The sequence below is a fragment of the Tachyglossus aculeatus genome, chromosome 6 (assembly GCF_015852505.1).
Source record: "Tachyglossus aculeatus isolate mTacAcu1 chromosome 6, mTacAcu1.pri, whole genome shotgun sequence".
Classification (NCBI taxonomy): Eukaryota; Metazoa; Chordata; class Mammalia; order Monotremata; family Tachyglossidae; genus Tachyglossus; species Tachyglossus aculeatus.
This window is the reverse complement of record NC_052071.1, coordinates 36849067-36861283: the sequence shown is the minus strand read 5'-3', so window position 1 is coordinate 36861283 and position 12217 is coordinate 36849067. Positions and strand designations below refer to the sequence as shown.

General features: G+C 49.6%; 1 protein-coding gene across 7 annotated transcripts in view; it reads left to right on the top strand.

The window, feature by feature from the left end:
• HUWE1 (HECT, UBA and WWE domain containing E3 ubiquitin protein ligase 1) overlaps positions 1–12217 on the top strand; it is a 139028-nt gene that overhangs the window by 104942 nt on the left and 21869 nt on the right. For 6 of the 7 annotated variants that reach the window (XM_038747643.1, XM_038747642.1, XM_038747647.1 and 3 more), the window contains 14 exons: positions 322–397; positions 2003–2101; positions 2651–2784; positions 3368–3536; positions 4752–4980; positions 5385–5563; positions 6029–6118; positions 6505–6659; positions 7324–7369; positions 8750–9022; positions 9286–9541; positions 10944–11077; positions 11259–11473; positions 11591–11879. In XM_038747643.1, the coding sequence (XP_038603571.1) occupies positions 322–397; positions 2003–2101; positions 2651–2784; positions 3368–3536; positions 4752–4980; positions 5385–5563; positions 6029–6118; positions 6505–6659; positions 7324–7369; positions 8750–9022; positions 9286–9541; positions 10944–11077; positions 11259–11473; positions 11591–11879 (2344 nt within the window). The remainder of the gene's footprint in view (positions 1–321; positions 398–2002; positions 2102–2650; positions 2785–3367; positions 3537–4751; positions 4981–5384; positions 5564–6028; positions 6119–6504; positions 6660–7323; positions 7370–8749; positions 9023–9285; positions 9542–10943; positions 11078–11258; positions 11474–11590; positions 11880–12217) is intronic. The other variant, XM_038747645.1, reaches the window with a different exon arrangement.

The window sequence follows — 12217 nt, the reverse complement described above, 5'->3', positions numbered from 1 at the left end:
ATGAGTGGTTTTACACAGGATTTTAAAAAAATTGAGTCCCAAGAATTAGATATACATATGAGGGCTAAGGTGACTGATAGGGTGTCCTGCCGAGGAAGGTAGGCAATTAGTCAGGGGCAGTGTGAAATATAACCAAATGTCAGATGAGTCATGCATTCCTGACCTAGACCAAGCCTGTCATTTATTCTGTGGTTCGAAAGCATGTGGTAATTTTCCATGCTTTAAGCACCAAGTAACTGCTATTCATTTGGGCCCAGAATGTTCCATCGTGTGACAGGCCGTGCTCAAATGAGCTGACTGTGTCCTGGTGTATCTTTGCAGGTAGAAAACGAGCTGGAGGACCTGATTGATGAGTTGCTGGAGAGAGATGGTGGATCTGGGAATAGTACTATCATAGGTAAGTGCTCCAAAGTTACGAGCTGGTAGATTTCCAGCTGGAAAGGTAAAGGTAGAAGAGGGACTTTGGTTCACTGCGTCTGTCTCCGAGCACTTTTGGCAGGTGAGGCCAATGATCAGAAAAGGTCACAAGCATAACATGGGTGAGAGCTAGAGCGTCAGCACAATCCAGCCTGGCACGACCCAGTAGTTAATTAGAAAGCGTAGGTTGCATAGGCTTTTCACCACAAGCTGCAGTTTGGCTAACCTTGATTTATGTTGTCTAAACCTTTATCTTAATACATAACAGTGGCTTTTGTTCAGTGCTTTCTATGTGCAAAGCACTGGGGTAGGTATAATACAGTCAGATCAGACATTTTCCCTGTCCCTCATGGGGCTCACAGTCTAAGGGGATAGGAGAGCAGGTATTTATTCAGTTGTATTTATTGAGCGCCTACTGTGTGCAGAGCACTGTACTAAGCGCTTGGGAAGTACAAGTCAGCAACATCCAGAGACGGTCCCTACCCAACAACGAGCTCACAGTCTAGAAGAAGGAGACAGACAACAAAACAAAACGTGTAGACAGGTGTCAGAATCGTCAGAACAAATAGAATTATAGCTGTAGGTATTTAATTTCCATTTTACAGTGGAGGAGAATGAGGCCCAGAGAAGTCAAATGACTTACCGAGGTCACACAGCTGACAAATGGCAGACTGGGATTAGAACTCAGGTCCCCGACTCCCAGTCCTGTGCTCTTTCCATTAGGCTGTGCTGTCTACTTGCCATTAGTCATAGAGAAGGGTTGGAAGCAAACTAAGGCTTTCAGAAAACACCTTCATTGCTGTGTGTCATGCTGAGGAAAGACTGTCGTAATCTCTGTCTTGGTATCAACAGTGAAATTAGTAATAGTGTTTATTAAATGCCAGCGTGGTGCGGTGCACTGCGTTAGATGCTTAGGACGTACAGACTAAAGAAATGAAAAATTCTGTATCCACAAAGAACTTTGTAGCGGGAGATGGGCATAAAAAATCCTTACCATTGGAGTAGTCCAATCTTTCCATATGCAATTCAAGTTCTAAAGGTGGGTATAACTAGACGCAAAAATGTTTCAGTTGATTGATGGTTTATATGAGCCTGGGTGCCGTGAAGTTTATCAGAAGAGGCCTCGGAGGTGAGATTTTAGGAGAGCTCTGCATGTAGGAGAGAGCAGTGGTCTGTTGGATTTGGGAAAGATGTTGGTAGTGTGGGGAAAAGTGTGAGCCAGGGAGCGGAGCAGGGAGAATTGAAAGTGAGATTCAGCTGGAAGAGAGGCTTGAGAGGAGTGAAGGGCATCATCATTAAACCTGCTCTGGATGTCTGAGATGTGTAGGTGCTTTAAAAGAAAAACAGGTCTCCTTTCGATCGAATTCATCACTTTACATCATTAATGTCATGGAAGAGGATTCCTGGTGATCATGTGGTTTTGTTTAGCAGATTTGGACGATGGGAAAGGGGCAAAAAAAATGTACAACATTGGAAATTACTGTTAGCCAGGCCTTAAAGGAGCAACGTTAGGTTCGGTAGACGGCCCGATCCTCATTGAGCGTTGTGGGGAGTTTGTTTAATCAGGAGAGCTTCTCTTCTTCAGTGGGCAGAAGCGGGGAAGATGAATCCCAAGAAGATGTGTTAATGGATGAAGCTCCCTCCAACCTCAGCCAGGCTTCCACCTTGCAGGCCAACAGAGAAGGTCAGTGTAAAGTATTTTTGCCAGCTCATGAGCCAAGCCCTCCTTCCCTTGTTCCCCTAAAGCGTGGAGGTCTGTTCTTTTGGTTTTTTGGGGTGTTTTTTCCTGAGCGCCCTCACTAATTACGTGAAATAGGACCATCTCTGTGTGTAGGGCTTGCACACATAGAATGTACACATTTGTATATTCTGACAGAGACTGGTCTATACTTAGTCTCATTTTGTTGTTCCCTCAAAGCTGCTTGTTACTGTCCTTTTCATTTCTCACTTGCTTTTATGATAACTTGAAGTATGGCAGATGGGGGAGAAAGAGCCCAGGAGAAAATAAAGTCGGGGAAGCGAGTCGGGGTGGCAAAGGTCACACAGTTTAGTAAACACTGAGCCAGAACCAGGCAGCCAGTCAATCAAAGGCATTTATTTGAGTGCCGAAATCCTGGACTGGTTGGTATCGCTTTTTTGATGGATGCATCACCGCTTTGCTTCTTGCCCTTCTCACTCAACTCACTGCATCCATTGTAATCCAGTTCTCCCAATGCTTCCTTGCCTTTTTTAGATTCAATGAACATCTTGGATCCTGAAGATGAAGAGGAGCACACGCAGGAGGAAGACAGTAGTGGCAGCAATGAAGACGAAGATGATAGTCAAGATGAGGAGGAAGAGGAGGAGGAAGATGAAGAAGATGACCAAGTCAGTGGATGCGTTAAATTTTTCTTGGGGCTGGCCTAGCCACCCTGCTGCCGGAAAGTAGGAAAGGAGACATGCAGTAAAGGCCCGTAATCCACACCCTGCATCTCCGTCAACAGCTCAATTCCTATTTTTCCAGAGCTGTGGCTGCCCCTGTCTCCTAGGCAGGAGGGGAGAAGTTTCCACTTTTTCGAGGCAGAGAACCCCTGAGTAGGGTGGATGTGTCAGCCTCTCCCTTTCTTGCTTTTTGCTTCTCCCTAATCTTGGACACCCCCCCGCCCCAAATAGACACCTTACCCACTTTGACCCTGTTTAAAAAAAAAAATGGTGAAAGAATTATTTTAAGGATAGTTTACTAAAAATTTGTCACTTAGACCCTCAACTTATTTGTCCCAGTATAGAAAGCCATCCAAAGGTGTATATCTGTCTTCGGGGACTTACACTTAGGGATGACGCACAGGAAAAAACCCCAAAAATGCCAAGACCCAGGTTACGCCTTCACGTACTCGTGATGTGTAAATGTTTTGCATGTTTCCGATTTGATTACCCTAAAAATCTTAATTCTACCTTCTATTTTTCCATCAAGGATGATGAAGAGGGTGAAGAAGGAGATGAGGATGATGATGACGATGGTTCTGAGATGGAACTGGACGAAGATTACCCAGACATGAATGCTTCTCCCCTGGTTCGATTTGAGCGCTTTGACCGAGATGATGACCTCATCATTGAGTTTGACAACATGTTCTCTAGTGCCAGTAAGACTTAAGCTCTCTATTCATTGACATTTTCGTAGCATTTGTTAGGATAAAGAGACCAGAAGATATTTGCAGCTGTTCGTGTTACAGAAGTGCATGATGCCCTTCCCTGCCAATCTCTCAGCCCATCATTATTCTTTTGGGGAGAGAGTGTCTCTAGTTAGTTTTAAGAAGTGGAAGCTATGCCCTTGAATCCCCTCTTGCCAGATCTGTCTTTCCCTTTCCTTGGGGCATTTTGGCCGCCCCTGGTCCCTCATTCTAAGAGTGCCTTCCCACCCGTTTTCCCCCAGCAGACAGGCAGAACCCCTGCAGCTCAGAGAAAAAGAGTGATGGGCCAGGGTGCTAGTAATTTAGGCACCCAATCCCTCCCCTCCCTTCACTGCCCTGCACAGCAGCATCTTTCTGGAGTTCGACTTGCTGGAAGAGGCAAAGCTTCTAGCGATGGCCCTGTTTTTAGGATCCTAGAATATGAGAGAGACGATAGTTCTCGTGCCTGGTACCGCAGTGGGAGAGAATCAGCAAATCCATCAGGGAACTATCCAGAGTGACTCGTCATGCCACTATTATCAAATCTGCCTGCAGTGGGGAGCCTGGTCTCTGTTTCAGATCGGCAAATTAGCTCAAGATGTGTTTTACACATCGCTGTATAGGGAGATGAAGAAATCACTTCCTCTGACAGAAAGGCCAGAGGACTGTATTCAGAAGACACGTAATTGTTCGCCCCCATTAGAGTGGTAACTCTTCACAGGGAAGAGATTACGTCTTCTGTTTCCAGGTGCCCAGCTCAGTATTCAGAACTCAGGGCACTCAGGTACTGTTGATTCACAATTACCCGGGCACGAACCGATAGTGCAGCAAGAGAATTGGATTGCTTCTTAATTTGCTTTTAGCCTCCTTCAGGAAGGTCAGGCCGGTATTATGTGAGAAGGTAATAAGCGTAAGAACACTGCATCACTGAACTTTCCCAGGGGTCCTAAGATAATTTACACCCACTCCCTATGACGTCTACCTATTCTTTAAGTTAAAGCTGCCTGGGTGGTCTAGTGCTCATTACACCAAGCCGGCATGGTTTCCTGATGTGGGATTACCAGTTCCTCAGTGTCCTTATTGCTGCCGGCTGTCCTCTGCCTCACCAGAAAAGAGCTGTAGGAAAACCAGTCCTGTGGTAATTAGTACCCTGTCACCGGTGACCTTTCTTTTTCTCCTTCCTTTCAGCGGACATACCCCCATCTCCAGGCAACATTCCTGCCACCCATCCGCTAATGGTGCGGCATGCAGATCACAGCTCCCTGACACTTGGCAGTGGCTCGTCCACCACCCGCCTCGCCCAGGGCATTGGACGCAGCCAGAGAACATTGCGGCAGCTGACTGCCAACACGGGTCACACCATTCACGTCCATTACCCCGGGAACCGCCAGCCCAACCCTCCCTTGATCCTGCAGAGGTACGTTGGGCCCTTTTGAGGCTCCAGGAACCTGCGACTTTTGGTAGCACTGTTGTTCCCAAGCAGCGTCTTGGCCCCTTGGATAATATCAATCAGTCGATCGTATTTATTGAGCACTTTCTGTGTGCAATCGCTCGGGAGCGTGCAGCACGACACGTTCCCTGCCCACAACGAGCTTACAGTCTCGGGCTGTTGCTGTAGTCCAGTCTGTAATAACGTTAGCCAGGCTGGATATCGGTTCATTCCTGTTTTTCGCGATCTCAAGCGAAATGATGTCTTTTCCTTCATTCTGCTTCTCTTGGAACACCATTGGGTTTTTTCCCCATTCTGTTATAAATTACACGGCATTAGGGTCGGCAGTAATGGGGTTTCCATTGTGACGGTAGAATTTTGCGGCCCCGCAGGTTGCTGGGCCCCTCGGCCGCGGCCGACATCCTTCAGCTGAGCAGCAGCCTTCCCCTCCAGAGCCGGGGCCGAGCGCGCCTCTTGGTGGGTAATGACGACGTCCATATCATTGCCCGATCGGACGATGAGCTTTTGGATGACTTCTTCCACGACCAGGGCACAGCCACCAGCCAAGCAGGCAAGTGTGAAGGGAGGGTTTGCGATTTGGTCTGTGGAACCAGGAGCCCAGCATTATTGCATCATCCCTGTGGGAAGAATGGGCGTCCAAGTTAGATTCCAAAGGCAACCGGGAAAAAGGGGATGAGAATTCAGAGGCCCAGCGAGTTAGCACAGAAAATCATTTTGTGCTCAAGATGCGTGGCCATTACGTTCACCCTGGTAATTTTTGGATGCCCAGTTAAAATGAAGCCTACTAGTTGCCGGGCCCCGCAGGGTATTAACCCGTGAGTAGAAGCGTTAGGGATGTTTGTGTCAGAGTGGCAGCTTTTCGATTCCCCACGGCCTTCCAGATTCAACCCGCTCCCTCGAACACGACACCCTTTTCGGGCAGAATTCTGTGGGATCTGGAGTTTTGTCTAACTGAACTTGAAATGAAGCGGGGGCGGAGGATGGGTACTTTCATATTCTCTCACTTGGTTTGCAGGAACCCTCTCCAGTATTCCAACAGCTCTGACCCGCTGGACAGAGGAATGCAAAGTTCTTGATGCAGAGAGCATGCATGACTGTGTTTCTGGTAAGACAGTGGGTGCCTTTCCCCCAACGAAACTGGAAGAGGTTTCAAGCAAGGCTAGGCATTAGGGCAAGGGCAATGCCAGATGGACTGACATCTTCTAATCAAATGGTGCCAGTTCCCAGATTTGTGTCTGAAGGGTCCATTTTCCTCTTCCTGCCCCTCCGGTTCCCCTTTTCTCCTTCTCTTTTCCCCCTCCACCAACCAAATCTTCATTTCTTGGCGTCTTAATCCCCTGTCCATTTGAGTAAATGTGCCTGGGGCAAGTGCTTTTAGGGTCCTTCCTGTCATGCTGTATTCGGAAAATAAGACCGTCAGAGCTATTGCATTGCGAAGGTAGCTTAAAGCAGTCTCTCGGGGGCTGTCCTTGATCGGCGTTTTCTTTTTAGTAGTGAAAGTGCCTATCATCAATCACCTGGAATCTCTTCGGGATGAGGAGCTGGAGGAGCGGAGGGAGAAACGCAGGAAGCAGCTAGCTGAAGAAGAAGCCAAGATGGCTGATAAGGCGAAAGAAGAGAAGGAAAACAAAGATCAAAATTCCCAGGTTACTATGCATAGGCTCTTCCCCTTTGTTCAGGCTGACTGTGGGTAGGCTTTGGGCTTGCTTTCAGCGTGTGTGCACATCTCTCAGGACAGCGTAGCTGTGCTTGTCCACGTATACCCGAGCTGGTTACGACATTTTGAAGAAGTGGATCTAACAGGAACCGCTCTTCGCCACATGTTGAATGGACTGGTTAGGGGAAGACGCTATCTTACCCTCCAAGTGAAGTGAATTTAGAACCAGAGAAAGGAGTCCAGTTGAAAGTTGTGGGATGAGGCAGCCACGTCTTTATCCCCTTAGTAAGCAGAGCCTTGTACAGAGGACTCCTAGCTCCTGGAATCCGCAGTATTTGCCAAATCTGACTTTCCAGGTCTGGTGTGGGGATAGAGGCCAATTTTCTTCTCCCTCCCCCTGAATCCGGGATGAATCACTTAGGTTCAGCCCAAGGCTTCTACCGTGTGGAAATGTACAGGGTCCCAAAGATTTTATCCACACACCTCTCATCTAGAGGGCTTAGAGCTGTCATATAAGTTGACGGTTTTCCCGTCCCTCTTCCCAAATCTCCTGGGCTCCCCGGCTCTTCTTCCCCAACCCCCTTGTTTCTTTTGCAATGTTCTCAAAGAATTTGTATATTTAAATTCCAATGGTTTGTTTCTTACCACTACAGGGTGCCACCTCCAAAACGAATAGCTCCGCCGAGCAGAATCTCTCAGGTAATTTTACCCCTGCCCATTAACCTTTCCAATTGATTCTTTTTTCCGTCCCTTATTCCTTCCTTCAAATTGCTCTTCCTGGACTGGCTGTGCAGCGTATGAAGACTTCCTGTGCTCTTTGGGATGAGGTAGTAGATTGTATAGTTTTAGGGTCATACCCGATCTTGGAGATAACTATACAGTCTACTGTCTTTCCCACGGTGTTGCTGTTCTCATCTGATATCAGCTGACCCAGGCACACTTTGTGCAGGTGACAAAACCAAAGTTGTGTTTCCAAACATACGCGTCCAACATCTAAGAGAATGGGTAGTTCGGACCCTGTCTGTGTGGGGTTGTAAACCTTGCCTGCTTCTGGGGAAAAATTTTTGCTTTCTCGTCTCTTGTGTGCTACTCTCCTCTGATATTTAGAGGAGTTAGCTATCACTTTTGAAATTTGTGGTTTTGTTCTTCCTTTCTTTTGTCTTCTGGAACCATTAAAAGATTCCCACCGATGTTCCCTTTCCTTTTGGCAGCTTCCCAAGCAGGTAGCTTATTTACGAGGTGGAGAACGGTGGTTTGCCGTAACTAATGTATACTGCCAAAACATTCTTCTCTCCATTTGCCCCGCAAATCCCTTGGCTCTCGGAACCTGGACTGGTCGGCGTCTTTTGAATACAGAGCACCACTCTCTGCCCCCATTAGATTCCCAGCCCCCAAACCTTGATTAATTCCTCGCATTGATCTGGAGGTGGCTTTACAAAATTGGCCTCGCTTGTTAGTACTGGCCTCCTTTCATCAAGTTCTTGTGGTTTTGATGAGACCAGTCTATCCAGGACTTCCTTGCAAGCCCCCTGCCCCGGCTTTCCTGTCATAAACTGTCAACGTGCCCATGCTGGGATGAGGTAGTAAGTTGTATTGTTGTGGGGTAGGGATTTTTTTTGCCCCAATTAGCGATAACTATACAACTTACTACTTTCCCCAATGTGTGGAAAGATCAGTGTGCCCTAGTGTAACCGAGCGACCTAGAGACGCAATCCAGTAGAAACCGGGGGCCCTCTCACCTTCCTCCAAGCTGTCCAGCAGGGTTTAGGACTCAATAATTGCTCTGGGTTCGAGGAGTGAGTGACCAGAGGGAATTTCTGATAAGAGAGGCTGCTGGAACTGCAAGCCGTAACAGATGGGGTTCTGATGGTGGGCCAAGCTACCCTTATTCCTGCAGCTAGGCTCCACGGGAGAGAGGTGATAGAACAGTTGGCTCATTTTGGGATGGTTTGAGTAATGGCCTCTCTCCCCTGGGAGGGTGGCGTGGTAGGTGGTTGTATCTTCTGCCGGACTGCGGTGTGGCCAGACCGATGCCTTGGCTGACTTCTGCTTAACACGCTTTCCATCTCTCCGGTTAAGATCGAACTCCCAGGCCCGACAGCTACCCGTCGGCGGCATCTTCGGCCGAAGGCACCTCGGCCGGTCCCAAGCAGACCCTCGTCACTCTGGAAGCCGCTCAGCAGCAACCGCCACCGTCCATGGGTGAGCTTCCCCAAGAGCTACAGGTGCCCCCGGGAGCCGAAGCCTCCGCACAGCTGCTGATGCCCGTGGAGCAAGAGGATTTGGGACCCGGGAGACCAAGTGGAGAGACCGAGGCCACGCAGATGGAGCTGTCACCAGCGCCCACTATAAGTAAGTGGCGTTTTCTTCAGGAGCCACAACCGCTCCAGCTGTTTGGAGTTTTCTGTGACATGAAAGTTTCTAATGTTACCGACTCTTCAGAAACTCAGGGAAGTGCACGTGATTGGTAAATATCTTGTTCAGGAAGTTCGCCGTACCTCTCTGTAGGCCGGGGGTCTCTCTGAAAGGCGCTCCGCCAGCTCTGCTGAGCTTTCCTTGGTCTCGTATCCAGTTTCTGACCTCGGCCTGATGGCGCTTCCCTGGCTTTTCCCCAGCCTCCTTATCCCCAGAGAGGGCCGAGGACTCGGACGCCCTGACGGCCGTGAGCAGCCAGCTGGAGGGTTCGCCCATGGACACCAGCAGCTTGGCGTCCTGCAACCTGGAGGAAGGGGTCGGAGACGGCGCAGGGGCCGGCGGCGTGGAGCAGGCTGGGGTGGACACCGCCGCTCCGGTGGATCCTGCCCAGGCAGGTGCTGAGCCTCAGGGAAGCAACGACGGGCCTGTGGATTCCACCCAGCCGGGAGAGGACAGGTCAGTACCTGTATAAATTTATCCATATTTATTACTTTGTTCATTTTACTTGTGTATATTTATTAACGACGTGCATGCAGCTATAATTCTGTCGATTCTGACGGCTTTGCCACCTGTCCACGTGTCTTGTTTTGTGGTCCGTCTCCCCCTTCTAGGCTGCGAGCCCCTTCCAGGGACTGTCTCCGTCTGTTGCCAACTTGTACTTCCCAAGGGCTTAGTACAGTGCTCTGCACACAGTAAGCGCTCAATAAATACGAATGAATGAATGGAAAGAGAAGCAGCCTTGGCCTAGTGGAAAGAGCGGGCTTGGGAGTCAGAGGACCTGGGTTTTAATCCCGGCTCTGCCACGTGTCTGCTGGGTGACCTTGAGCAAGTCACTAAACTTCTCTGTGCCTCAGTTAACTCACTGGGGATTAAATTCTACTCCCTCCCACTTAAATTGTGATTCAAATGTGGGACAGGGATTGTGTCCCACCTGCTTAACTTATATCTGCCCCGGCACTTTGAACAGTGCTTGGCATACAGTAAGCACTTCATAAGTACTGCTACTCCCTCCCACTTAGACTGTGATTCAAATGTGGGCCAGGGATTGTGTCCCACCTGCTTAACTTGTATCTACCCCGGCACTTAGAACAGTGCTTGGCATACAGGAAGCACTTCATAAGTACTGCTACTCCCTCCCACTTAAACTGCGATTCTAATGTGGGCCAGGGATTGTGTCCCACCTGCTTAACTTGTATCTGCCCCGGCACTTAGAACAGTGCTTGGCATACAGTAAGCACTTCATAAGTACTGCTACTCCCTCCCACTTAAACTGCGATTCTAATGTGGGCCAGGGATTGTGTCCCACCTGCTTAACTTGTATCTACCCCGGCACTTAGAACAGTGCGTGGCATACAGTAAGAACTTCATAAGTACTGCTACTCCCTCTCACTTAGACTGTGATTCTAATGTGGGCCAGGGATCGTGTCCCACCTGCTTAACTTGTATCTACCCCGGCACTTAGAACAGTGCTTGGCATACAGGAAGCACTTCATAAGTACTGCTACTCCCTCCCACTTAGGCTGTGATTCTAATGTGGGACAAGGATTGTGTCCCACCTGCTTAACTTATATCTGCCCTGGCACTTCGAACAGTGCTTGGCATAAAGTAAGCACTTCATAAGTACTGCTACTCCCTCCCACTTAGACTGTGATTCTGATGTGGGCCAGGGATCGTGTCCCACCTGCTTAACTTGTATCTACCCCGGCACTTAGAACAGTGCTTGGCATACAGGAAGCACTTCATAAGTACCGTAAGAAGCAGTGCGGGGAGTGGAAGGCTGTTCTTCAGTCTCTGCTGAGAGCCACTTGCTAGAACCAGAATAACCCATTTTCTTTCTTTTTTTTTTTCCTTCTCCAAGCTCTCCCCCGGCCTCTTCCTCCGAGAGCTCCTCCACCAGGGATTCTGCTGTAGCCATTTCTGGAACAGATTCCAGAGGAATCCTGGAGGAACCTTTGCCCTCAACAAGCAGTGAAGAAGACGACCCACTCGCAGGTGTGACTTCTAGCAAAGCCAGTTACGCAGCCGAGCTTCGGGGCGGGTTGGGCAGAGGGGTTCATGAAGATCGGTCCAAGGCCAAAACACGGGGGGGCTTCCGGCCTCTGCGGGCAATACTAACCTCTGCCCTTTGGGGAAACTTTTTTCTCTCTCCTCCCTTCTCCCCCGCACCCGCTAGGCATCAATCTCCCCGAGGGTGTAGACCCGTCCTTTTTGGCTGCGCTGCCTGATGACATCCGCCGGGAAGTCCTGCAGAACCAGCTGGGGATCCGCCCGCCAGCCCGGGCTGCTCCCACCACCCCTACCCCGGCTCCGCCAGTGGTGGGTAACCCTGGGGTGACCGAAGTGAGCCCTGAGTTCTTGGCAGCCCTTCCGCCAGCAATTCAAGAGGAGGTAGGTTTGGTTGTCGAGGCGGTCCTGGAGGTCAAGTCGTCACCGCGGGGCTCCCCTGGGGCCGCCGAAGTGTCCCGGCCGCTTCCGGCTCATCTCTTGGTGGTATTTCTCCACCAGGTGTTGGCCCAGCAGAGAGCCGAACAGCAAAGGAGAGAGCTGGCCCAAAGTGCCAGCTCTGATACGCCCATGGACCCAGTGACCTTCATCCAGACCCTGCCCTCGGATCTACGACGCAGTGTGCTGGAGGACATGGAGGACAGCGTGCTTGCGGTTATGCCCCCGGATATCGCGGCGGAGGCCCAGGCCCTTAGGCGGGAGCAGGAAGCCCGGCAGAGACAGCTCATGCACGAGAGGTTGTTCGGGCACAGCAGCACCTCCGCGCTCTCGGCCATCCTCCGGAGTCCGGGTATGTGAATCTGCTTGGACTGAAGAAACCACACACACACACACACTCACTCGCATTCTCATTCTCCCCACAGCACCTGTATATATGTATATATGGTTGTACATATTTATTACTCTATTTATTTATCTTACTTGTACATTTCTATCCTATTTATTTTATTTTGTTGGTATGTTTGGTTCTGTTCTCAGTCTCCCCCTTTTAGACTGTGAGCCCACTGTTGGGTAGGGACTGTCTCTATGTGTTGCCAATTTGTACTTCCCAAGCGCTTAGTACAGTGCTCTGCACATAGTAAGCGCTCAATAAATACGATTGATTGATTGATTTCCGTGGTCCACGGA